The sequence below is a fragment of the Nerophis lumbriciformis genome, linkage group LG02, assembly GCF_033978685.3.
Source record: "Nerophis lumbriciformis linkage group LG02, RoL_Nlum_v2.1, whole genome shotgun sequence".
NCBI lineage: Eukaryota > Metazoa > Chordata > Actinopteri > Syngnathiformes > Syngnathidae > Nerophis > Nerophis lumbriciformis.
In genome coordinates, this window is record NC_084549.2 from 28,536,506 (window position 1) to 28,555,516 (window position 19,011).

The following is a 19,011-nucleotide window of genomic DNA, read 5'->3' on the forward strand; positions in this document are numbered from 1 at the left end:
TTTTTCTTGCCCTGATTGTGGGATCTTAGCCGAGGATGTCATTGTGGCTTGTCCAGCCCTTTGAGACACTCGTGATTTAGGGCTATATAAATAAACTTTGATTGATGATATGATCCACATCGAGAGGAGCCAGATGAAGTGGTTTGGGCATCTGGTCAGGATGCCCAAACTGGTCAGGATGTGTTTAGGGCACGTCCGACCGGTAGGAGGCCACGGGGAAGACCCAGGACACGTTGGGAAGACTATGTCTCTTCTGGCTGGCCTGGGAATGCCTCGGGATCCCCCGGGAAGAGCTGGACGAAGTGGCTGGGGAGAGGGAAGTCTGAGCTACCCTGTTTAGGCTGCTGCCCCCGCGACCCGACCTCGAATAAGCGGAAGAAGATGGATAGATGGATGGATGGATGATTGTGATCGTTGATCGCGATTAATTTGAGTTCAATCACAGTGATCAGCTGTTCGCATATTTCCTCGATCAAACATGACGGAAGAGTATGTCAGAAGTTACAGCAGTAGTAAACAGTAGGGAAGCAACGATATTATCGGTATTATCCTGCACGGAACAATTGATCGTGATCATGTGCGTGTCTGTGAATGTGTGTGTGTTTGTGTGAAAGTGTATCAGTGTGTGCGACCATCTCTTAGTTCCACCGTCGCAAAAGTCAGTCGCGCCACGACGTCATTAATGTTCAGTCGCGTTGTGCTTCATCCCCACACACAGCTGGAAGTGCAGCCCAGAAGAACAAAATAAAGAAAAATGTCTAACACCAGCACAGAAGTTGTAACACAACATTTAGAAGGAGCAGCGGCTTTACTGTAGTGACAATCTTTACTTTCACTATCTGCTGCAGCTCACCCTATGTATTGGTCCAGACTTGGAGAATCACCCATTGATTTAATCAAAAAAGGCAATTTTTGTATCTAAATATTTTTTGTGTCAGCAAAGATTCCACTCCTCTGTTATAACATCTCCTGAAACAACTCTGCAGACAATTTGTGTTCCTTTTGTTTGTTTGTGGATAAAAAAACAAAAAACATTTTGTTCCTGAAATAATCATAAAAGGGATAAGCGGTAGAAAATGGATGGGATGGATGGATGGATGTTGGTATACATTATTTCACAGTACTTCAAATTCAAACTGTACTTTAATGTATTTTGATTCAATATAAGATACAGAATTTGAGTTAATATTTAATATTCATTTTACACCTTTTTACTACAAACAACTATGCAGCCACCATTACATACAGATAATGTGTCATGAGACATGCAGACATAAATTAAATACACAGCGGACATAAGTAAAGGAAATTAAATGCCTACTGAAATGCGATTTTCTTATTTAAACGGGGATACCAGGTCCATTCTATGTGTCATACTTGATCATTTCGCGATATTGCTATATTTTTGCTGAAAGGATTTAGTAGAGAACATCGACGATAAAGTTCGCAACTTTTGGTCGCTGATAAAAAAGCCTTGCCTGTACCGGAAGTAGCAGACGAGTAGCGTGACGTCACAGGATGTGGAGCTCCTCACATCTGCACATTGTTTACAATCATGGCCACCAGCAACGAGAGCGATTCGGACCGAGAAAGCGACGATTTCCCCATTAATTTGAGCGAGGATGAAAGATTTGTAGATGAGGAAAGTGAGAGTGAAGGACTAGAGGGCAGTGGGAGCGATTCAGATAGGGAAGATGCTGTGAGAGGCGGGTGGGACCTGATATTCAGCTGGGAATGACTAAAACAGTAAATAAACACAAGACATATATATATACTCTATTAGCCACAACACAACCAGGCTTATATTTAATATGCCACAAATTAATCCCGCATAACAAACACCTCCCCCCTCCCGTCCATATAACCCGCCAATACAACTTAAACACCTGCACAACACACTCAATCCCACAGCCCAAAGTACCGTTCACCTCCCCAAAGTTCATACAGCACATATATTTCCCCAAAGTCCCCAAAGTTACGTACGTGACATGCACATAGCGGCACGCACGTACGGGCAAGCGATCAAATGTTTGGAAGCCGCAGCTGCATGCGTACTCACGGTACCGCGTCTGCGTATCCAACTCAAAGTCCTCCTGGTAAGAGTCTCTGTTGTCCCAGTTCTCCACAGGCCAATGGTAAAGCTTGACTGTCATCTTTCGGGAATGTAAACAATGAAACACCGGCCGTGTTTGTGTTGCTGAAGTCATCCGCAATACATCGCTTCCCACCTACAGCTTTCTTGTTTGCTGTTTCCATTGTTCATTGAACAAATTGCAAAAATTTCACTAACACAGATGTCCAGAATACTGTGGAATTTTGCGATGAAAACAGACGACTTAATAGCTGGCCACCATGCTGTCCCAAAATGTCCTCTACAATCCGAGACGTTTTCAGCAGGATATTCCGCGCAAAATTTAAAATTGCACTTTAGTAAGCTAACCCGACCGTATTGGCATGTGTTGCAATGTCAAGATTTCATCATTGATATATAAACTATCAGACTGCGTGGTCGGTAGTAGTGGGTTTCAGTAGGCCTTTAAATGAGCTCATTATACCTACAAACGAGGCATAATGATGCAATATGTACATACAGCTAGCCTAAATAGCATGTTAGCATTGATTAGCTTGGAGTCATGCAGTGAACAAATATGTCTGATTAGCACGCCAACAAGCCAACAACATCCAACAAAATTCACGTTTGTGCATTCACGCACAGCATAAAAAGTTTGGTGGACAAAATGAGACAAAGAAGGAGTGGCATAAAACATGTCTTACTGTGGCAGCGTCTGAGAAAGTTGTACATGTAAACAAACTACGGTGAGTTCAACCACCGCCGAAATTAGTAGTACCAATACGGCGCTCGCCAAATACCCTCATCAGTGAAACATGTTTAATATGAACAGTGGGATTTCTAACAATTAGGGAGGTTTGTGTCATGTTTGTCCTCCTACAGAAACCATTTTAAAACAAAAAATATATATTTTTCCCCCACCTTTTTCAATTTTCATACATTTTTGAAAAAGCTCCAGGGAGCCACTAGGGCGGCGCTAAAGAGCCGCATCTAAAGCCGCGGGTTTCCGACCACCGGCCTAGTGTGAGCATGCAAGGTTGTACAAAATCAAATCACAGTTCACATGATCAGGATTCTGGTTGACCTCCAAATAGTTCAGAAACTGACGTGACGGTCCAATCAAGTTTATGTGAAACTTTTAAAATGATATTTTATCCCAAAATATGCTCGTTGTTTAGTCATTTGGAATGTTCAAACTTTGAGAAACCGCTGCAGAGGTGGAGGTGAAGAAGTGAACCACAACGCCATCACAGCCGTATGAATTGCAACTCACACAGAGATCCTGCAAAATTGCCGATAGGAGGACAGTAGATATAGTATTTGTTTGCCTTCGCCTTACCCACTGAAACACGCAAAGTGGGACATGAACTGAGGGAATCACAGAGCGACGTGGCTTCCTGCAGTCAAATATTTAGATGCATGACAGCCTCAATTTCAGCATCTGACAGCAGGAACAACTGCTTTCAACACAACACGTCAGAAGAAGCGAGCCGTGGGTGTTAAAATCCACATCCATGTTCATCACTGCACACTAGCAACATTCTGCTTCCCGTATGGCTCTGACACTATCGCCGAATCCAAAGAAATGTCGGGTGGTCTTTCACTTTCCAATTGTGTGTGATACAGAACAGCGACACAAACAAGGCTCACTTTTAGAGGCAGTGTGAACGTAGTTATAGTCACAGCATGCATAATTAATCCCTCAGGTAGGAATGTGTTTTCACTTGCACCGACTCACACCAATGTTTAGGAAACATGTTAGCAAGGAGGGTGTTACAGTGTGGTAAATCTAAGCAGTGACAAAGGCTGGTTAGTTCACATAGGAGGCCACTGACTAAATTAGAGTCAGGATGTACTAAACCAGGGCTTCTTTTTGACTTTAGGGTCCAACTTTTCTACTACAGAGGGGCCCACAGCCCACTCAAATAATAACAATGAATTAGTAATTGTACTCTTGATTTGAATCATATTCAATAATTATATATAATAATGATATCTACCGTATTTTCCTGACTATAAGGCGCACTTAAAATCCTGTTTTCTTTCGTCAAAACTCAACAGTGCACCTAATAACCCTAACCCTAATGTACGGAATAATTCTGATTTTGCTCACTAACCTCGAAGCAATTTTATTTGGTACATGGTGTAATGATAAGTAAATGATAAATAAATTATAAATGGGTTATACTTGTATAGCGCTTTTCTACCTTCAAGGTACTTAAAGCGCTTTGACAGTATTTCCACATTTACCCATTCACACACACACACATTCACACACTGATGGCGGGAGCTGCCATGCAAGGCGCTAACTAGCAGCCATCAGGAGCAAGGGGTGAAGTGTCTTGCCCAAGGACACAACGGACGTGACTAGGATGGTAGAAGGTGGGGATTGAACCCCAGTAACCAGCAACCCTCCGATTGCTGGCACGGCCACTCTACCAACTTCGCCACGCCATCCCAGTAGATGGCAGTCAAACATAAGACATACATGGTAAGAGGTACGATGGCAATATCACACAAGTAAACAACACCAACATTTTATATGTTTCATTTAAAATATAGAACATTACACACGGCGCTCATAAATCTATCAAAATGTTTTAGTACGACTTTGGTAAGCTACGAAGCCGTACCGCTTTATGGATTGTCGGCGCATTAAACATACGAGTATTATTATGGTGTGCGTGCAAAGTAAGACATTATATGGCGTTTTGTTTCGCAATATTATGCAAAAGCAACTTTTCTTACCTTCTGGTACCTGCTGATCTGTATTTGGGATCTGCATAAATCCTAAAAAATGGTAGGCTGCTTCTTTTTCTCTACTTGTTATGGGACATTCATCCTCCACTGTTGCCATTTCTAATAAAAAGTAGTGTAAAGTTATTACTTATATATGTCAGTTAACTCGCCATGAAAGCACTAAAACATACCGGTGTAGTGAGTGTTTATTATTCACACAAGGAACTTTAGTTATTAGAGTTTGGGTTGGATCGTTTTTCACGGGACACATTTCCGGCCTTGTTGTTTCCGGATGAGGAGATGCTGCCCCGTTATTAATCTAAGTAAAGTCTTAATGACATTAAAACAGTTCGCTCCATCTTTTGACACTTCTTCCACCCCCGTCCTTGCACGCTACACCACTACAACAAAGATGACGGGGAGAAGACGCTATCGAAGGTGAGCCACGTAAATAAGACCGCCCACAAAACGGCACATCCGGAAGTGACTGTCAGAAAGCGGCTTGAAGATGATCTATAAAACAATCTATGCAACATTTCGACCAAAGAACCACCATTACATGTTATGTAGACCACAAGGAAGTGTTTTCAATTTAGAAAAATAATCCGTTGCACCTTTTATATGACATATAAATATCGAAAATAGACCATTCATCAGCAGTGCGCTTTATAATCTGGTGCGCCCTATGGTCCGGAAAATACGGTAACTTACTTACTGGCATTGTCAATAGGGACGGCGTAGCGCAGTGGAAGAGTGGCCGTGCGCAACCCGAGGGTCCCTGGTTCAATCCCCACCTAGTACCAACCTCGTCATGTCCGTTGTGTCCTGAGCAAGACACTTCACCCTTGCTCCTGATGGGTGCTTGTTAGCGCCTTCCATGGCAGCTCCCTCCATCAGTGTGTGAATGTGTGTGTGTGTGAATGGGTAAATGTGGAAGTAGTGTCAAAGCGCTTTGAGTACCTTGAAGGTAGAAAAGCGCTATACAAGTACAACCCATTTATTTATCATGTATCAATGTCAAATGATCGTAAAGCATGTGTTAATCACAAAGATTATTATGTATTTAACAGATAAACCTTAGGCTTCGGTCAGGCTGATCAAAAAAATAAATACTGACCAAATATTCTGCATAAGAAGGGACTCATAAATAACTGCCGCTAAATAAACTTACATAGAAATATGTTGTGCTAAAATAAATAAACTAAATTAATAAAGAAAATATTTATAAACTAAACTGTGAAAAACATTTAAGTGAGAATGGTAAAATTATGAAGTATGATGAATTTACAACTATGTATGGTGATGCTTGTTCAAGCTTTTCATTTAATCAACTAACTGGAGTAACTGGGAAGAGATGGAAACGTAATAAATTATGGAACTACTAAATTATTAGTATGTAAACCTCTAATAAGAAATTCTAGATGGCAAAACGGAACTAAAATAAATAGAAAAATATATAATTTTTATTTAATAAAGAAATCTTTGAAGGCTGCCCAATACAACACATATGGAAAATGGGAGGACTTTTTTGACTGCCCGTTGCCGTGGGATGCCATATTCAGACTAATCTATAAAACTACCATCGATGTGCAAAATCGTTATTTTCAAATTAAAATTATTTATAACTTCTTACCCACGGGGAAAATGTTAAAATTATGGACTATGACAAAATCAGATGACTGCCGATTTTGTTGTCAGGAGTCTGAATCCACCCTGCATTTGTTTTGGTATTGTCATATTGTGTCTTCGTTTTGGGTAAAAATGTGTTTAAGGATTGGTTTGTTTATGAAGCTTGATGTGGTTTCTGTTATTTTAGGAAAGTTCATTGACAATCATGATTTAATCAATCTAATTATAGTACTCGGTAAAATGTTTATTTTTAAGGCTAAAAACAGATATTCACTTAGTATTACTTTCTTTAAAACATTTATTCAGTATTTTTTAACTTTAGAAAGTTACATGGTTGAAAACGATAATGATGCCAAACAACATAAAAAAAAGATGGGAAGTCCTCAAAGGCTTATTTTGAAAGTGTAATTATGTTTATAGATTATATGCAATCTGTTGTTGTGTTCCCTAATTTCAGTGATCTGGACATAATCTGGACTGTACATAAATGCTTTTTCTGAAAATGCAAATTTGTTTATATATTATATGCAATTTGTTGTGTTCCCTAATTTTTTTATTTTCATTGTACATGAATGAAGGTGTGTGTTGCTGAGCCCGACTTGGACATTATCTGGACTGGACCTGGTTTTAAAAACCATTTAAACAAATTTAAGTTAATTTACAACCTGGTCTGGTGAAGATAGGGTCTTTTTTTTTTTTTTTTTTTTTTTTTTTTAAATAAGATAAAATAAGATAAATAAATAAACATTTTCTTGGATAAAAAAGAAAGTAAAATAATATAAAAATAATTACATAAAAAATAGTAATTAATGAAAATGTTAGTGGACCAGCAACACATACAATCATGTGTGCTTCAGGGACTGTGTCCCCTGCAGACGTGTTGTTCATGTTGTGGGAACCAGAATATTGGTAGCAGAAAGAAACAACTCCTTTTGTGTGAGTGGGTGTGGATGAGTCTGAATGGGGGAGGGAGGTTTTTTTTTGGGTTGATGCACTAGTTGAAAGTGTATCTTGTGTTTTTTATATGTTGATTTAATAAAATAAAAAAACAAACAAAAAAAAAAAACATTTAAGTGCAAATGAAAATAGAGCTTCGCCACTTTAGGCGTATTTGTTGCGCCGAAGGAACTTCACTATTCTCTGTTTGTTTGATATTGTCATTACTGCCACAAGTGGTGGGAAAGTGTATTACAACTGGATACCGCTGCGGCCCACAGCTGAGAGCCATATGTTACTTTGCGGGCCAGCAATGGTTAAGAAGCACTGCATCAATAATCATGGATGTACACCATTGCTCCATTTGAGTGGAGAAAGACGGCCCGTTGCAAGGAAAACGATTTGTTTGGGTGGTTTAGTCAAAGCCTATTGCTAACTGGGCAACAACTGTGGTTGGAAAGCTAATGATGCAGACAACCCTTCCTGAATGGAGACATCAAAAGGCAGGGGGAAGCTCGCTGGCTACACCGCGATTCACGGTATCATTACGAGGCTGCAAATACGCCGGCATGTTGCCTTTGATAAACTGGAGTGGCGGTCAGATAGACAACAGGATGTTTACATTCTTTTTGGGAAGGTGCCAGCATGCAGCCAAGCGGTGACACACACCACAAGAGCAACCTGGTACCATTCATAATGATCCTCTATTCACAGAGGCGTCATTTAGCGTGCTATTATCAGAGATCATTGTTATTTCCCTCTCCATGTATGTACAGAATCCCACCGAGACCAATATGTCTAATGCAGATAACCGTGCTATTTTGGTTAACCCCATTGTGTACATGAAAGTGAAAACACAGAGCCCTGAGAGGATTCCCATTAGTGTTTTTATAGGATTAAAGAGAGCGATGGAGCATAACGGTATTTCTTGCTCTCTTTTGTTTTCAATACTGTAAAGCTTGGGAGAACAAATGAGCAGAGAATTGCATATACTTTCAACAATTTTCATGCAAATCAGCCAATCTCATATCAAAATTAGTACAAATTAGGGTTGTACGGTATACCGGTATTAGTATAGTACCGCGACACTAATGAATAATTTTCGGTACGATACCATCTCTGAAACGTACCGGTCAAGCACCCCCCCGCACCCGCGTCGAAGTTACATCGTGAATTTGCTGGTTTTAGGAGCAGAGGAGCATGTTCGGCGGCACACAATCACGGAGTACTTACAAGCAGACACAGTGTGTGGACAGAAAAGGGAGAACGGATGCATTTTGGATTAAAAACTAACAATAAAGGTGAAGTTATAACACTGAAATGCCCTCAGGAAGAGATGCTTTAAGACATGGCTAGCTAGCTAGCGGCTAACGTCCATCCGCCGTCGGCAGTGTTTTAGCTACTTCTAAATCAATAATCCTGGTCTCCATGGCGACAAATAAAGTACGTTTCTTACAAGTATCATCCCTGCAGGACGAGGAATAGCTAAACATGTTTCACTACACACCGTCAAAATGTAAACAAACGCCATTGGTGGATCTACACCTAGCATCCACTGTAATGATATCAAGTACAGGCACATATCTAGTCCATACTACTATGATTACGTCGATATTTTTTGGCATCACAACATCTTCTTTCGTTTTTTTAAAAAGGTATATTATGTTTATAAACTCAGGAAATATGTCCCTGGACACATGAGGACTATGAATATGACCAATGTATGATCCTGTAACTACTTGGTATCGGATTGATACCCAAATTTGTGGTATCATCCAAAACTAATGTAAAGTATCAAACAACAGAAGAATAAGTGATTGTTACATTTAAACAGAAGTGTAGATAGATCATGTTAAAAGAGAAAGTAAGCAGATATTAACAGTAAATGAACAAGTAGATTAATAATTAATTTTCTACCACTTGTCCTTAATAATGTTGACAAAATAATAGAATGATAAATGACACAATATGTTACTGCATATGTCAGCACACTAATTAGGAGCCTTTGTTTGTTTACTTACTACTAAAAGACAAGTTGTCTTGTATGTCGGATCCACTATGGACTGTACTCTCACAATATTATGTCAGACCCACTCGACATCCATTGTATTCAGTCTCCCCTAGAGGGGGAGGGGTTACCCACATATGCGGTCGTCTCCAAGGTTTCTCATTGTCATTCCAATCGACGTCCCACTGGGGTGAGTTTTTCCTTGCCCTTATGTGGGCTCTCTACCGAGGATGTCGTTGTGGCTTGTGCAGCCCTTTGAGACACTTGTGATTTAGGGCTATATAAATAAACATTGATTGATTGATTGATTGATGTTCACTATTTTATTTAAGGACTTAACCGCAATAAGAAACATATGTTTAATGTACCCTAAGATTTGTTGTTAAAATAAGGGAAATAATGCAATTTTTCCGTGGTCCCTTTTATTTAGAAAAGTACCGAAATAATTTTGGTACCGGTACCAAAATATTGGTATCGTTACAACACTAGTACAAATATTGACTTTTCTGAAGATTTAATATCGTCAATAAAAGCAGGTTTGGTATTTCTGCCTTAGTGGTCGTAGGCCCGCCTCCGAATCTATGGGAACGAACCGTGGCTCAGGTGCTTGAGGCCAAACATGATGGATCATCCTGTTGTGAAACCGGCCCTGAGAAGACAGCTGGGAGATAAGGAAGGTATGAGAGCACGTCCTCTCTTCACATCGATCCTTTCCACCACCAGGGGAGAAGGCATCCACATGCCAAACCTCAGATAAAAGGTACAGGGAGGGCCAGACTGAGAACAGTTTTGCAGCTTCAGCAGCCATCTCAGACTGATAAAGACCCGTGGAGAGAAAATCCTCCTCAGGTTTCCTTTAGGAGGGGGAATTCATTTTCATCACATTTCGCCAAACCCCTTAATTGTAGCTATTGACTTTTCCTTGAAATTGTGAAATAAACAAAAGCAATTATCACTGATTTTTTTGTGTTGTTTTCATTTGTTGTATTAAATTGATCAACCTTGTATCTTAAAAGCAGGAAAAAAAACATTAAATACATGGACAAATGTGTTTGAAAGAATAAAGAGGCACTTTGAGAATGGCATTTTTTTTATTTTTTTTTTAATAATTAAGCACAGCTCTGTTTTGGATTTTCTTTGATGTGGGTACATTAAAACAGCCACCACCAAGTAAAGCAATAGGGAAATATGTTTTTAAAGTTTCATACAAAGACAACAATTATTGTTGTTAACATAGCTGTGCCAAAGTGAGTAGAAATTGCAAGTACCGTTAAATTCCGGACTATAAGCCATTACTTTTTTCCTACGGTTTGGCTTATAAAACGGCGCGGCTATTTTATGGAGTTTTCTACGGTAGATTAAAGTTAAGTTAAAGTACCAATAATTGTCACACACACTAGGTGTGGTGAAATTTGTCCTCTGCATTTGACCCATTCCCTTGTTCACCACCTGGTAGGTGAGGGGAGCAGTGGGCAGCTGCGGTGCCGCGCCCGGGAATAATTTCTGGTGATTTAACCCCCAATTCCAACCCTTGATGCTGAGTGCCAAGCAGGGAGGTAATGGGTCCCATTTTTATAGTCTTTGGTATGACTCGGCCGGGGTTTGAACTCACAACCTACCGATCTCAGGACGGACACTCTAACCACTAGGCCACTGAGTAGGTGTACACCAATAACGTGTTATGGCGCCATCTTTTGGACACACAGCAGGTGCTGAGATGAACGTCTACAGTATTTCCTTTTCTTTAGTGCTTTCAACCGGAAATACAAGTGCCGTTCAGTCTTTTTGTCTTCCATTGAGTTTCTACTCGTATGTATTATTCATTCATCATTCCAAGCAACGTTTGTAAGTTTCACAATATAACTAATACTATTCATACTTACTAAACCGTCCAATGTGTGATGCCTGTAGGAGAGTTTTCATGCATATGTGTACGTGCTATCATAATGTAATTAAAATTAAATTAAATTACCAATGATTGTCACACACACACACACACACACGAGGTGTGGCGAAATTATTCTCTGCATTTGACCCATCACCCTTTATCACCCCCTGGGAGGTGAAGGGAGCAGTGAGCAGGAGCGGTGGCCGTGCCCGGGAATCATTTTTGTTGATTTAACCCCCAATTCCAACCCTTGATGCTGAGTGCCAAGCAGGGAGGTAATGGGTCCTGTTTTTATAGTCTTTGGTATGACTCGGCCGGGGTTTGAACTCACAACCTACCAATCTCAGGGCGGGCACTCTAACTACTAGGCCACTGAGTAGTTAATGAAGCTAGCGTTGTTCTCATTAGCTAATAGGCCAACAAGTGCATGTGTTAGTATTATTAACTTACAACGGCATTCTTTTTTAATTGTTTCAGTTTCACAAATTCCTCAGTAAATTCACCAAGACGTCCCCATGGACTTAATTGACTCGGTTTAGCTGATTGGAGAGCTAGCTCCCGCAGCTAGAAGGTCCATGACGATGACGTCTGTTTTGTTTGATCAGCCGTTTTACTGCCTGTCGTCTTACATACATTGTTTGGAAACAATTAAGGTATTTACAAAATCTTTCTGTGTAAATACCTTTTCACAACGGAGTATAGTCCGGTACGGCTAATATATGCATAAACATGTTTTTCTTCTCAAATTTAGTAGGTGCAGCTTAAACACCGGTGTGCTCTTTAGTCCGATAAAAAAGGTAATAAAACTTTTGTTTAGCACCGTTCAAGTTTTTTTTAGAGAGGAAAAAGTAGTGTTTGGCAATTTTGCAAAAAAGCCGTACTTCATATAGACACAAAACAGCGGCCACAGAACAGTTTCGAGGGCATACTGATTACATTTGTATCTCCTCCTACTATTCTGATAATAGGAATATATTCTGCATATAAATGACATGCTAGATGGATTGTACTCTATATTTTACTTATTTAAAAGATGCAATCCTCCGCGCACAAGCTTAGTAGATCAGCTTTGCGTGCACTATTTGCATGTATTTTAATACACGCAAACCTTAGTAGATTGTCTGCCACCACGCAAGTTTAAAATGTAACAGTACAGGCACATTTTCTGAAGAAGCATTCAAACTATCATCATATATTTAGCAGATCAAATGCAGCAACGCTTTGATTCGAGCTTGCTGTTGTGGTTGCGACTGAACACTGAACACACATGCAAATGTGTATGTCGTTTTTACAACCAAGCGATTTCATTACTCACATGGAAATGTAATTTTTTTTTCTGTGCAGTTTAAATGTGTGTAAAGGTTGAAATGAGTGAATACAATGGTTCAAGTCTCTAAAGGTGTTTTACTCGCCCACACCCACACTTCACTTCCAGTTAACTAAATATTTTGTTGTAGGTCAGACCATATTTGACGATGAATATCCAGCCCACACACTGCACATGTTTCTTAGGGCTACGATGAAACAGTATGGGCCAAATGGGGAACTGCACATTTTTTGTAATTTTGCTTATCATTCAAAATCCCTATGTGGGACAAGAACACTTACTGTTATACTTTTTGTGGGGTTTATATAGTGGGGAAAAACTCCTAGCAAGAGGTGGCTAACAATGCAAGTGCTGGGGACACAATCTAGTCTGCCTATAAAGCTCCCTCAAAAAAACATCTAAAAACCAAAGCACATTCATGATAACATGTAATATTTACATATTTTGGTCTATTTAAGCACCATTGGAAATGGTAATGATATCAAGTACAGGCACATATCTAGTCCATACTACTATGATTACGTCGATATTTTTTGGCATCACAACATCTTCTTTCGTTTTTTTAAAAAGGTATACTATGTTTATAAACTCAGGAAATATGTCCCTGGACACATGAGGACTATGAATATGACCAATGTATGATCCTGTAACTACTTGGTATCGGATTGATACCCAAATTTGTGGTATCATCCAAAACTAATGTAAAGTATCAAACAACAGAAGAATAAGTGATTGTTACATTTAAACAGAAGTGTAGATATATCATGTTAAAAGAGAAAGTAAGCAGATATTAACAGTAAATGAACAAGTAGATTAATAATTAATTTTGTACCACTTGTCCTTAATAATGTTGACAAAATAATAGAATGATAAATGACACAATATGTTACTGCATATGTCAGCAGACTAATTAGGAGCCTTTGTTTGTTTACTTACTACTAAAAGACAAGTTGTCTTGTATGTTGGATCCACTATGGACTGTACTCTCACAATATTATGTCAGACCCACTCGACATCCATTGTATTCAGTCTCCCCTAGAGGGGGAGGGGTTACCCACATATGCGGTCCTCTCCAAGGTTTCTCATTGTCATTCACATCGACGTCCCACTGGGGTGAGTTTTTCCTTGCCCTTATGTGGGCTCTGTACCGAGGATGTCGTTGTGGCTTGTGCAGCCCTTTGAGACACTTGTGATTTAGGGCTATATGAATAAACATTGATTGATTGATTGATGTTCACTATTTTATTTAAGGACTTAACCGCAATAAGAAACATATGTTTAATGTACCCTAAGATTTGTGATGATAACATGTAATATTTACATATTTTGGTCTATCTAAGCACCATTGGAAATTATTTCCTGGGCATATTGATTTCCCAGAGAGTATACATTAGCAATGTTTGCTATTTCCGCCAACCAACAACTACACTTATCATGGCAGTCTTTGTGAGAGCCAACAACGACTACTTTGGGATAAATTAGGATCCAGAACCTTAGCTTTTTGAACCTGAATATAAAGAGGATGAGCTACAAGTTTTAGAAGTTGGGTGCTAAACAGATACAATTGTGAAACACTAAACCATCATGTGGCATTGGTGGTAAATAAAAAATTAAAAAATTAAAAAAACTCACAATGTTCGTGGTCACTTAGATACAGACTAATGGGATGGTTGTATCTTTCAGCACTATATTTGTACTTACGATTTAGATGGTAAATTCAGCATAATCCTCATGTCTAATATGTAGGTCGTGACATGCATGTTTTTGTTAGCAGTTGTTGGATGTTTTAAGAGGGCTTTAGAGGTTAAATATATCACTGTTTCTTAACCAAAGGGCAGGGGAAAATTGATGGGTCGCGAGCGCTCCTTACAGGGCCGCAAAATAATATCTGTTTCTCAGATGTGGTACTCAGTTGTAATACACATTTCCACCACTTGTGGCAGTAATGACAATCTCAAACAAACAGAAGAAGTCTGGAGCTAGCCATAGAAAAGTTTCTTAAACACACAAATTATGACTAAAGTGGTGAAGCTGTAATTTAATTGGCACTTTAATTTTATTGATAGTTTATTTAAGAAAAAATGTATTGTTACTATTTATAGTTATCTTAATTCCAATCTATTTATTTTAGCACTGTGTAATTGTATGTAAATGTATATATCTTCAGTCTTTATGAGTCTCTTCTTCTGCAGTATATTTGCTTAGTATGTATTTTTGTAATCAGCCTGACCTAAGCCTTGATAATAATCTTTGTGAATAACATATGCTTTCATATCATTTGACAAGGTGTATCCTGTTAAACTAGGTTAGATTCAGTGTTAATTTGAGTGGGCCCCGGCCCCTCTTTAGTGAAACAGGTGGGCCCGAGGTCAAAAAGGTTAAGAACCCCCACAAACTGCATTATAAACAGAATCTTGCTAGTCGATTTTCAATATCGAGAATGCACAGTAAAGAGAAAAATATGTGTTCTTGTCTCACATAAGGATTGTGAATGATGGTCAAAAACTCCAAAAAAGTGCAGTTCCCCTCTGATGTGGAAAACCTGTTAACAATTTTACTTCAGTACTGTGGCCCGTACCACATATAAAAAAAGCTACATGGTTCACATAATTGGTTTGGCTAAAGTGCACACAGAAATGTTTGTCTTTGGAGCATGGGTTGTGCAGTACAAATAAACATATACAGTATAAAGAGGGCCGCAGTTCCAAAGAGAATAAGGGCTCATGGGCCGGGCATCGAAATGTGAATGTTTTGTCAGAAAGTGCCTCCACAGGTTATATTCTTTTGATACTCTGTTTACCTAATTAGAAAGTAAGCACATCAGCCTTCACACTGCAGTGTCAAAAAATTTATTATTCTGCCCTCGCTACGTGTGCAGCTTGACAGATAGTTAACAGCATGAAGAAACAGAAGCTCCAGAAGTTTTGTTGAGGTATGATGTTTCTTCTTTTGAATGTTTTTACTTCCTTACTGTTGTTTCTTTATACTTATTTTTTCATTTCGGTTTGTAAGACTGAACATATAAACATAAAATAAGTATTACAAAAGTATAACGTCCATTGTGCCTTTTACATAAATAAAATAGGTTGTGTGTTACTACATCCACACAATAAGTTAAGTTAAAGTACCAGTGATTGTCACAGACACTAGGAGTGGTGAAATGTGTCCTCTGCATTTGAACCCATCCCCTTGTTCACCCCGTGGGAGGTGAGGAGAGCAGTGAGCAGCAGCGGTGGCCGCGCCCGGTAATCAGTTATAGTGATTTAACCCCCAATTCCAACCCTTGATGCTGATACTAATGGGTCCCATGTCTTTGGTATGACTCGGCCGGGGTTTTTTTTTTTTTAGACCAGTTGATCTGCTGTTTTTTTTCTTTTCTCCTCTGCTCCCCCTATCCCTTGTGGAGGGGGAGACACACAGGTCCGGTGGCCATGGATGGGGTGCTGGCTGTCCGGGGTCGGGACCCGGGGTGGACCGCTCGCCTGTGTATCGGTTGGGAACATCTCTGCGCTGCTGACCCGTCTCCGCTCGGGATGGTGTCCTGCTGACCCCACTGTGGACTGGACTCTTACTGTTATGTTGGATCCACTATGGACTGGACTCTCACAATATTATGTCAGACCCACTCGACATCCATTGCATATGCGGTCCTCTCCAAGGTTTCTCATAGTCATTCACAGACGTCCCACTGGGGTGAGTTTTTCCTTGCCCTTATGTGGGCTCTGTACCGAGGATGTCGTTGTGGCTTGTGCAGCCCTTTCAGACACTTTTGATTTAGGGCTATATAAATAAACATTGATTGATTGATTGATTGACAACCTACCGATCTCAGGGCGGACACTCTAAACACAAGGCCACTGAGCAGGTAAATAAACCATGGATGCTTACGCATATAAAAATCAAGCAACATTCATACTTTGTTGTCCAGTCGCTGTTAAAAGTCGGATTTTCGCAATTTATTTTGATTTTCTTCTTAAGGTCAATAGTGCCATTTTTATGACACATTTGCCTCACTGTTGCCCCCTGCAGGAGTAATGCATACATAAGCCACCCTCGTTTGAATGGTTTCATCAAGCCTATTTGGGTGATGTTTGGCGGGCCAAATGCAAAGCTTTGGCGGGCCGGATTTGGCCCGCGGGGCGCAAGTTGAAATGTACTGGTGTAAAGTCGCAACCTGAATGAACAGCGTTCATGACATACAGTCGTGGTCAAAAGTTTACATACACTTGTAAAGAACATAATGTCATGGCTGTCTTGAGTTTCCAATAATTTCTACAACTCTTATTGTTTGTGATAGAGTGATTGGAGCACATACTTGTTGGTCACAAAAAACATTCATGAAGTTTGGTTCTTTTATGAATTTATTATGGGTCTACTGAAAATGTGACCAAACCTGCTGGGTCAAAAGTATACATACAGCAATGTTAATATTTGGTTACATGTCCCTTGGCAAGTTTCACTGCAATAAGGCGCTTTTGGTAGCCATCCACAAGCTTCTGGCAAGCTTCTGCTTGAGTTTTTGACCACTCCTCTTGACAAAACTGGTGCAGTTCAGCTAAATTTGTTGGTTTTCTGACATGGACTTGTTTCTTCAGCATTGTCCACACGTTTAAGTCAGGACTTTGGGAAGGCCATTTTAAAACCTTAATTCTAGACTGATATAACCATTATTTTACCACTTTTGAGGTGTGTTTGGCGTCATTGTCCTGTTGGAACACCCAACTGCGCCCAAGACCCAACCTCCTAGCTGATGATTTTAGGTTGTCCTGAAGAATTTGGAGGTAATCCTCCTTTTTTATTGTCCCATTTACTCTCTGTAAAGCACCAGTTCCATTGGCAGCTAAACAGGCCCAGAGCATAATACTACCTCCACCATGCTTGACGGTAGGGTGGTGTTCCTGGGATTAAAGGCCTCACCGTTTCTTCTCCAAACATATTGCTGGGTATTGTGGCCAAACAGCTAAATTTTTGTTTCATCTGACATCACATGGACAAAGATAAGACCTTCTGGAGGAAAGTTATGTGGTCAGATGAAACAAAAATTGAGCTGTTTTTTTTTTGCACTGCACATTTGCTTGCATGTCATGTGATAGGTCAGAGATAATAGCTTTTATCTATTTAACCACAGAAAAAAAAAGTTTATTTTCACAGATCCAAACGTGACAAGTGTGAACGCAGCCGTAGAATTTGAAATACAAACTCACTATGACTTTTTTTTGTTTGCAAAAAATCAATACTGAGTTGAGTGAGAGGCAGACACCAATCTGGAGGAGTGCATATTAGACTGCTGCAGAACCTGGCTTGGTTAGGGAGAGGCATCGTGACCTTTGCTCTCAATCGCAGATCTTCTTCAGATTGCTGTTTGCTGAGAGCCCCACTTTGTGTTGATTCATATCGGGAGGGTGCGATGCTAAGCAGCAATGCATGAAAAGTTTGCAGTCCGAACCATGAGGCAAGAGCCACTCCAGGCAGCATGATTAGATCGCAGTGATATTTCAACAACTATCTGTGCACTTGAATGAACACCAGCCAGCAAAGTTAACTGTTGCCTCGAATGATGCATTTTGTGTCCCAGGTGTCTCAAGCCTACTGAATATATGAATATAGTAGCATGTTAAAAAAAAAAACTCTTATCTTGTCTTTTCTGAAGTACTTTCACAATACAAACAAGGATTTTTTTGATTGATTGAGACTTTTATCAGTAGGTTGCACAGTGATTATTCCGTACAATTGACCACTAAATGGTAACACCCGAATAAGTTTTTCAACTTGTTTAAGTCGGGGTCCATGATACAGATATATACTATCAGATATATACTATCATCATAATACAGACTAAGTCTGTTTGTTTTTTTACAACCAAATATTTTATGTAATAATTTGATGAGCTCATCTACTCAGAGAGATCCCAAACTCCTTTCTTTATAAAACCAAAAAAAACCATAGTAGCCAACAATATAACTGAGAGCTTTCATCTCACTGTTGGGGCGATGATTATTTCAATCATGTCACTGAAGAAGTCAAATTTCAGAAAAGAACAGTGAGGTTTGGGCACTGGCGTCCCAGCTTCCTCCCTATTATTCCAACACCACGGTTGGCTGCTTGAGATTCCCTTCACTGCTTTGATGATAATGTGCTTGGGCAGGCCAGTAAAGTAATGGCCATTTCTCAGTGTGGCACAGTGCAAGGTTGCGCTGCACTTCACGCTCATGTTTCTAACACTGCATTCAGCACGGACACTTGGAGCGCAATATACTGTACACTTAAATCTGCCAGGAATCCATAAAAAAATATTGATGGCCCTTATGCCAACTTGCAACATCAGTTACTCTAGTAATCAAACAAAAAAAACAATAGGGGGAGAAATGAAGGCATTCACTTACCACCACCTCCTCCCAGAAGACTGGAATTTG

General features: G+C 39.8%; 1 protein-coding gene across 1 annotated transcript in view; it reads right to left on the minus strand.

Moving 5' to 3' along the window:
- Positions 1-19,011, minus strand: part of macrod2 (mono-ADP ribosylhydrolase 2) — a 1,158,848-nt gene that overhangs the window by 881,298 nt on the left and 258,539 nt on the right. Inside the window, exon 5 of the mRNA XM_061960241.1 lies at positions 18,982-19,011. Coding sequence (XP_061816225.1) covers positions 18,982-19,011 — 30 coding nt within the window. The remainder of the gene's footprint in view (positions 1-18,981) is intronic.